Source organism: Setaria italica, chromosome IV (assembly GCF_000263155.2).
Source record: "Setaria italica strain Yugu1 chromosome IV, Setaria_italica_v2.0, whole genome shotgun sequence".
NCBI classification, from domain to species: domain Eukaryota; kingdom Viridiplantae; phylum Streptophyta; class Magnoliopsida; order Poales; family Poaceae; genus Setaria; species Setaria italica.
The window spans coordinates 35,776,351-35,784,617 of record NC_028453.1 but is presented as its reverse complement, the minus strand read 5'-3'; the positions used below and the strand labels follow the sequence as shown (position 1 = coordinate 35,784,617).

Here is an 8,267-nt window from a genome sequence, read left to right as displayed (position 1 = left end):
CGTTCTCCTCTCAATGGCTCTTCCTCCTTTGTGGTTTCCTTCCCAGAAAGGACGTAGAAGGGTGTCAATTGGATCCCGGACGGCCTTCCAAGGTATCACAATCAAGACTGTCGTTTGTTGGCTCTTCAACTCAATGCTCTACAGTTGTGGAATGGGGATCGACAGAGTATAGTTTTGTTGGGTGGTAACATAGACCAGTGAAAAGGTGTCTTGCCCCCATATGGTTGAGTGTGTTGGTTTTTGATCTTAATCTTTGGTTCTAGATTTGCATTGTGGGGGTGTTTTGCGCTATCATGTTGTCCTATCGGTTCTCTAGGTATTGTGTTGTGTTGGGTTGGGTTTTGTAAAATTGCTGAACCTTATGTTTAAGGAAAAAGTCTATTTTACTCTCCTCACCAATTAATTTTATCCATCCCACCCCCTAACATTAAAGTTGGCTTAATTTAGTCCCTCCTTCTATTGATACCGGATCAATTTAACCCCTAAGCAGGAGTCATGCTCGATTTTTGCCTACGTGGCATGATTTTGACCAGTGTCAAACTTGGTTGGGTGTGTGACATGGTAGGTTTGTGCCTGAGCCGAGCCATTTTGCTTCGTCACCGCTTAACATTTAGAAATGGCTTGAGCAAGCCATCGCCAAGACGAGCCGCATCGCCTCAACTCCCGTGAGACGTGAACCGCCCAAGTACCACATCCCATTGCACCCATCTCTCCCTGCTCAGTTCTGTTCTCCGCTCATGGTTGCTCATCATCTCCGCCGCCAAAGGAACTGGACCATCGGAACGACGCCAGTGGATCGTGGACCATGACGGGACTGAGGTGAGTGATTTGAAATTTAGGGTACTGATTTTTCTGCAATATTGGATGACAGTCAGCTAGGATTGTTGCTGCATGGTGGGTAGGGCAAGTTCTCCATGAGATGGATTATTAATTGAGATGTTGTAGGGTTCCAAATGCATGGTGGGTAGGCTAATTTGTTGGAGGGATGGATTGATTGAGATTCTTTTGCAAATTTGCCATCTCAGGTATCACGAATGTAGTCTGTAGAGATTCAGATTCAGTTTCGTTAGTAACAACTTCTTTAGTTTTGTCAGTCTTCATATGGTCATCCAATGACTAACCGCAAGCCTTGCTTTTAGCTAGCTCCTAAACTTGTTAGCTTCCTTAATGCAATCACTTATTCCAATTTCTCGAATTGCTGAATGCTGACATCAATAGTGGAGTTACGATGGTAAGTGAATTTTCATGTATATAGATGCCAATTACTCGATCGACTTAAATTACATGTATGTGCACATGCATTATTTCTTTAGAGTACATTGTTTGGTACAACCTGTAGGTTTATTTGGACGATTAGTGATCTTTCCTGAATCTTGTATGCTACATCATACTATGATACTAGTGTCATTGGTACTACTGTATCTTCTTCGTCCTTTTTTGGCAGCCAAAGCTGATAAACATAACCAAACTAATATTAGACTAGACTAAGTTCTTGATCAATAGCGAACTGGGTTTGAGAGCGAACTGGGTTTGAGAGTAACTACAATATTCTGTTTTTTGTTCTGTTGCCTTGTTTCTTGTTCACTTTTGTTCTGTTTTTTGTCGTTGCCTTGTTACTCTACTAACTATGATGGGTTTGCTGTGTCAGGTTAGTAAGAGAAGAAAGAATGCAACTACTAAATGCTGCAAGTGAAAAGCGTTTGAGAGTAACTACAATATTCCAGGTATGTTGGCATTAAGGTTTTCATTGTGGACATGGTTCTCTTCGTTATCTTCCAGTGGCAACATTACTTAAACAGTTAAACTTAATTGTATTTATGTCTGTAGATTGGAGCACATACACAAGAAGAAGTCAACTGAAACCATCAACCAAAAGTTTTAAAGTTGCGATCATTTTACCATTTTCCCAATTATGTAGGTGTTAGGCCTCATATTACTATGAAAGCTATTGGTGAGAATGCCCACTGCAGGCTATCAACTGAAAGTGATAGCATTTTGGAAGCCAAAATATGAAGCCGGGAACTGACAGTGACTGCTTTTATAAGCTATAATTTGTTTTGTGATATTTTGAACTTCTATACATCCCTCCTATGTGTTTGATAGCTTTGGTGTGCCGTCTAAAAGTGTTAACCTGATAGCACTAAAATACTGCATGTTTTCCTGTTTCCACTGACGGTACTACAATGATGTTTCAGAAGTGTATCAGAAATTAAGAAGTTATGTATCGGTTTGGCAATTCTAAATGCAAAAGGAATAATGGTGCTTCTTCATGGTTTTGTGTGGCTCTTTGTAAATGCAAATAATGCAGAACAGCTAAGACTGGCCAGTCAGTTACTCAATTTGTCCTTATTTGTCCTTTTGTTGCAGTTGCACGTCAGCATGAGCATGCTCGGTTGGGCCTCCAGTTTACAAGTTACAACTAACGAGATGCATCCACGGCTGTGAGCCTGTGATGCCAAGCTCGGCTCGGACGGTGCACGAGTGACGGATCGGCGCTGGCTAGTTCAGACGTGCGACAACGCTTCGGCTCCGATCGGCTTGGCTCAGGAGCAACGTGCAACATTTCCACGTCACACTATTGACCTCCAGATTACATGGCAGTCAAAATGATTAGGGACCGGTCAAAACCATACCATGTAGACAAAATCAAATGTGAATCCTGCTTAGGGGTTAAATTGATCCGGTATCAATAGAAGGAGGGACTAAATTAAGCTAACTTTTACGTTAGGGGTTGGGATGGATAAAGTGAATAGGTGAGAAGAGTAAAATGGACTTTTTCCTATATATGTTTAATGAGCTTGCAAGAAGCTCCATAATGAATGAAAAGGTGGGATGCTCTCCCCCGTTCTCCTCAAAAGGAGGACTATATAATCACTCTGCAACAAAGGTTCATCGGAGCAACCAAGACTGTAGCGGCATATATCATATTATCATTCATGGAACCAAGCAAGTAAACATCAGGGTAACAATAACGTGAACCTGTATGCTATATATTAACCTATTCACTATATATGCTGCAAGTTTATGTCCAGGCTCTATATGATACTGTCATTGGTGGACATTTTTTCCACGGACGAAAACCCTATAGATTTTCATCCCAGAACTTTATTTCACCACACACACGCAACAGCAAAATTACCAGAACCGTCAAGCAACCTGCCCAGGAGTGACAGCCGCTTATTTCCTTCCTCTCGGTGTGAGGTACACGTGCAACGGGTAAAGCCTGTTGGTCGTAAGCTGGATGGTGTCGTCCTTGTCCTCGTCGCCTTCCTTGAGCCTCCAGGCGAAGTCCTGCACGAACCTCGCGATGGCCGTGCACGCGATGTTCGTCGCCTGCGTGGCGCCAGCGCAGGCCCTCCTCCCGGCGCCGAAGGCCATGGTCTTAAACATGTCCGCCTGCTCAAACCTCCCATCCAGAAACCGCTCTGGCTTCCATTCCTCGGGCTCGTCCCAATCATTCTTGTTCATGTTGCATCCGTAGAGGTTGATGATCAGCTGGAATGATTAGAGATATTGTCATGTCAGCAATCACACATTTTTACACAAATGCATTAGAACTCTGATGTCAGCACCCAATTGTTGTGATGATTACCTCTGTGCCGGCTGGAATGTCATAGCCAGCCAAGGTGGTGTTCTCATGGACAAATCGTGGAGGCACTAGTGAAACTGGAGGATGACGCCTAAGGGTCTCATGGAACACCGCATTCAAGTAAGGCAACCGTGGGAGGTCATCCTCAGTGACTGTCTCATCGCCGCATACCTCTTGAATTTCCTCGAAAAGACGTTCCTGATGTGCACAATCGATGTGATTAGCAATATGTATGTAGCTCCAGAAACCAGTGAAAAAATAAACTTCCAAATGTACCTGTTTTTCTTGGTTCTTGCAGAGCTCATACATGGCCCATTCGGTTGTGACAAGAGTAGTATCTGCAGCTTCTATGACTGCCTCCCAGACCAGTGTTGTCACTTGCTCATCAGTCAGTGTATTCTGTGCTACCAGGAAGTCCAGATAGGATACCCGAGCCTGTAATCAGAGACTGATAATTCAATAACTCGAGAACAAACTTTACTGTCAAAGTAGACTAAGTATTACATACCTCTCCGCGTGCGATTCTTTTCTTCTGCTGATTGATCAAGGCTCGTATCACTGCAGTTCGCCTAGCTTCTGTTGTACTCACTTTTGTTTCAAAGTTCCTGTTTGGAATCCAACGGAGGTATGGGAAGAAATCCCTCCAATCGACCGCAAGAGCACACATCATCAGGTCAACCACAGTGGTCTGGTAGATTTCCTCCTTTGATATACTTTTCCCAAACTCTTCTACGTAGACCGAGCTCATATCCTCACCTAAAGCCTGAATTTACAGCACACGTTCTCAATATACAAGTAACTAAACGAATCCTTCATACATTCTATATATTTTGTAGTAATTGCAGGAGACAGGTTATCTGGGATAGGCTGACAGTAAACATCCAGAAAGGGCTACTAACAGTTATAGAGAATTACTGGCAAGAACAGTAAATCAGTAAATGTAGACTTACCTGAATTAAGGATAGGCGGAACAGCTCATTCTTGAAAACTTCCCGGAAGTTCAGAGCAGCTTTGGGATCATCAGTCACCAATGTGTGGAAAGTGCTTAGCATGTTATCAATCACCATGTCCCTTATGCCCCGAAATTGTTTCTGAAGTTTGTGCAATCACACCAGTTTACAGCTCACTTGATAGAGATTTTGACTTATACACTCATAATCTTGTATTAAAACTGCAGGTGCTGGAATTGTTATAACCCATACCTGGCTAGAAGCGCCCAGCATGCTCACCATTACATAGCGCTTCACCATTTTATGGAAGTCGCCATAGTCGCTTGTAGCAACTATCTTTTTGTCACAAGTGAGCACTGACAATGCATTAGATAGCTTCCGAGTAGATATTGATGAGAACTTTGCAACCATAGCCTGCAAGCCACACTTGCCCCGAAGGGCATATCAGTCAGTAACGTAAAATTGTGAAAAAAGGCACAGCTTCGAACGAACTTACCTCTTTAGCAACTTCTGTTGAATTGAGGACAGCCACAGAAGAAGCACCTGTTCTTATAGTGTATATTGGCCCGTAGACTTGGGCCCATCTTGCGAAGGTCTGATGAGGCTTTCTTTCTTTCAGCTGATGAAGGTTCCCAATGATAGGTAAACCAGGAACAGCTGTATGATAACACCACAATAACAAGTAACCAAACATTTAGTTTATTTTCCACCTCGAAGAAGACTGAATTTGAAATATGTCTGTTTGAATGATGTAATCAGAACTATGCCGATCTAACTGTTAAGGGAGATAATGGAGCTACTGCACTCATGTAAGAGCAAAATATGCGGAGGAAATTAAGTGGCGATAATGAACACTTAATAGTGTTGTTGCTGTCAGTTCATTGTTCCCTCCACTAATAACATGCATGGCGGAATTCGGTGGTGTGTGAAGGAGTTGCTATCTTTATCTCTTGTTAACTGCGACCAGAGACGTTTGAAGGCTTCTCTCCAACTTGGCTCAAGGAGTGAGTCACAAGTCAACCTTTCCTACTCAATTTCAAACCACTAGCGCAGCTGGCTAAGATTCTCTCTTCCTGCCAGACTAACACTCCAAAAGTCAATCTGCTTGACCATAAGGGCACTGCAAGTATTTGGCATGTCCTGCGGAAAGTATTGTGCGTGGTCCACTGTTGACTAGTATAATTGACAGAAGCAGACCATGGAGTAGTATACTACTCCACCCGTTCCAAATTATAGATCATTTAGCTTTTCAGATGCATATATATTATTATGCATTTAGACATGGAGTATATCTAAGTGCATAATAAAGTCTATGAATCTAACAAAGCCAAAACGACCTATAATTTGGGATGGAGGGAGTAGTACATTTCTAGAGGGGAAGTTGAATATTCGCAAGCGCACTCAAAATGAATGATAAAGTATACACTTCTTTCCAGCCCGCTCTCGCTATTTTTGGGTGAGTCCAGCATCTAGGTTGTATTGCTTCCTTTCTCATAATGAAAAACATGCTCAAGTACAGTCACGAAATAAATATGATAAAGTAAACACTTTAGACTAATGAAAATCCATTAACCCCCCCCCCCCAAAAGAAAGCTATTAATTCCTTTTGTAGCATTAGAAACCATGCTGATAAATGTGAGAAAGAATGTCAAGGCCATCCATCCGCATATGCAAGCGGAGTGACCGAACATGTAACTTCTATGTGTATACTCATTTCCCAATTTTATTATCAGCTGAGAATGTTGTAAAAATTTTTGTTGTGTGAGGTTGTAGAGGCTATAAACAATTTCCTTTTTCTAAAAAAATATGATTGATCCTATAGCCGATTGATAATTATCTTTTGTTATTATAAAAAAGGAGTTTATATGGGAAAAAGTTTGCCAATGTAATGTAATTGATTTGTTATGCTCCCTCAGTTCTAATGAACTAATTAGCCTTATTCTAAACGTCATCTATATAAAAACAGGAGGAGTGCTATACCTTCCCTGGCCAACCCCTTATTCGAGATTTGAGGGATGTTAATTTTGTTGTGTAATCAATTCACTTTTAAATTGAAATGGGTTGATTATATGAATCGTCCTATGAAATTTTAATAAGAATTAGACCAATTCATCCCATTCATTTATATACTCCATATGTTCCAAATTATAGGTTATTTTACGTTTTCTATGTACATAATATTTATTATGTATATAGATATAGCGTATATATAGGTGCATAGCTAAAAATTATGTAACTAGAGAAACTAAAAGGATTATAATTTATACTCCATCCGTCCTAGATTGTAGGTCGTTTTGGCTTTTTAGGTGCATAGTTTTTAGCTTTTTGCTATGCACCTAAATTTAGTGTATATATCTAGATGTATAATAATATCTACGGACTTAGAAAAGCCAAAACAAACTACAATTTGAAACGGAAGGAGTACCTAGGAAACAAGAACAATAGGATATATCATGCATTCACGAGTACGAGTGCGTGCGTGCATGCATCATGAATGTGGTAGTATATAATGTATGCGCGCCGTACTTGTATGTATCATGAATAGAGAGAGCTCAGTGCTTCCACTAGTGTGGTTTCTATTTCTATCCGGAAGGAACGGGGGCCAGGGTAAGTGGGGATGGTCACCTGGGGGCGCGTTGAGGCGGTCCTTTTGCCCCACCAGTCGGCCGCCCCCCGCGACGAGCGCGGCCGCCGCGACCAGCCCTCCGGCAGCCGCCGCCGCCGCCGCCGTGCCGCTTGCGGGGACGAGGGATGCCAACATGGTCTCCATCGGGGACGGCTCGATCGAGTGCGCTGCGCTGTCGTTCGTGGGGGTCGAAACGGCGGAGCGCGGGGGAGGAGTAGACTGGAGCCCGGCCCGTGGACGTGGATGCGGGAGCGAGGGGGCGTTCTGTTCTTCCTCTTATACGAAGAGAAACAGAGGACCGGAGTCACCGGTCGCCAAGCGTGAGGTGGAAAAGAGCGCGCTCCGCGACACATGCCGCTGAGGCGAGGACTGATGAGTGAGCGAGGAGCAAGCCCGATAGTTAGAGGTCGTGTTCACCGTCAACCACGGCTTGGTCGAAAGTCGAAACACGTGACGGGAGACCGTGCGTGATATGGTGGGGCTAGTAAACTTTTCTTTACTGCAATACTATTCTATTTGCGTCCGATCTTAGTAACAGTCTAACGGTGTTCAATCAGATCGAGCCTCTGTTTTTGCTAAAGGCTCAGCGAGAAAAAAAAAGGGGGTAAAAGTGTAGTTAATCGCCGATCTGGTTCCAGTCGTTACGCCTACTTTACTGGCGCGACGGATATATAGGTGCATAATGTTATTTTAACACGTACGTCTACTGCTATGCTTCGTTACTGTAGCAACCTAGCAGGCACTCTGTTTGAAAAGCTCCTGTTTCGGATCTTAATGGAGGTACGGGAAGAAGTCTCTGCAGTCAACATCAAGACCACGTAATAATAGCACTAATCCAAACATGGCAATCAACTGTAAGCGGACGTATCATAACGGAGTTAACGCACTCATCAAGCAAGAGCAAATTTGAAAAGGGCTAATGATAATAAATGAATTGTAAGTCGTTTTGACTTTTCTAGATTTATAAATATTGTAGGTCGTTTTGATTTTTCTAGATTCATAAATATTATTATGCATCTAGACATATACTATATCTAGATGCATAATAATATAGAAATAATTTGGAACAGAGGGAGTAGAAAAAAAGAGTAGGTGGTGTGAA

At 42.5% G+C, this 8,267-nt stretch overlaps 1 protein-coding gene across 1 annotated transcript; it reads right to left on the bottom strand.

Moving 5' to 3' along the window:
* Positions 1 to 2,908: 2,908 nt before the first annotated feature.
* Positions 2,909 to 7,423, bottom strand: LOC101770692 (ent-kaurene oxidase 2). The gene is made up of 8 exons (XM_004965993.4): positions 7,165 to 7,423; positions 5,036 to 5,196; positions 4,792 to 4,953; positions 4,540 to 4,680; positions 4,098 to 4,352; positions 3,866 to 4,024; positions 3,593 to 3,787; positions 2,909 to 3,495 (listed from the first exon to the last, which is right to left on the bottom strand). The coding sequence occupies exons 1-8, from the start codon at positions 7,307 to 7,309 to the stop codon at positions 3,178 to 3,180; spliced, it is 1,536 nt and encodes a 511-aa protein (XP_004966050.1). The 5' UTR covers positions 7,310 to 7,423; the 3' UTR covers positions 2,909 to 3,177.
* Positions 7,424 to 8,267: the final 844 nt, after the last annotated feature.

Bases quoted from the DNA above. Each gene is read 5' to 3' on its own strand.
- LOC101770692 (XM_004965993.4), bottom strand. From the start codon at position 7,309: ATGGAGACCATGTTGGCATCCCTCGTCCCCGCAAGCGGCACGGCGGCG. The intron at 4,353-4,539 runs GTAAGTCTACAT...CTGTAAATTCAG, and splicing joins TCCGCCTATCCTTAATTCAG to GCTTTAGGTGAGGATATGAG. The intron at 4,025-4,097 runs GTATGTAATACT...CTCTGATTACAG, and splicing joins AAAGAATCGCACGCGGAGAG to GCTCGGGTATCCTATCTGGA.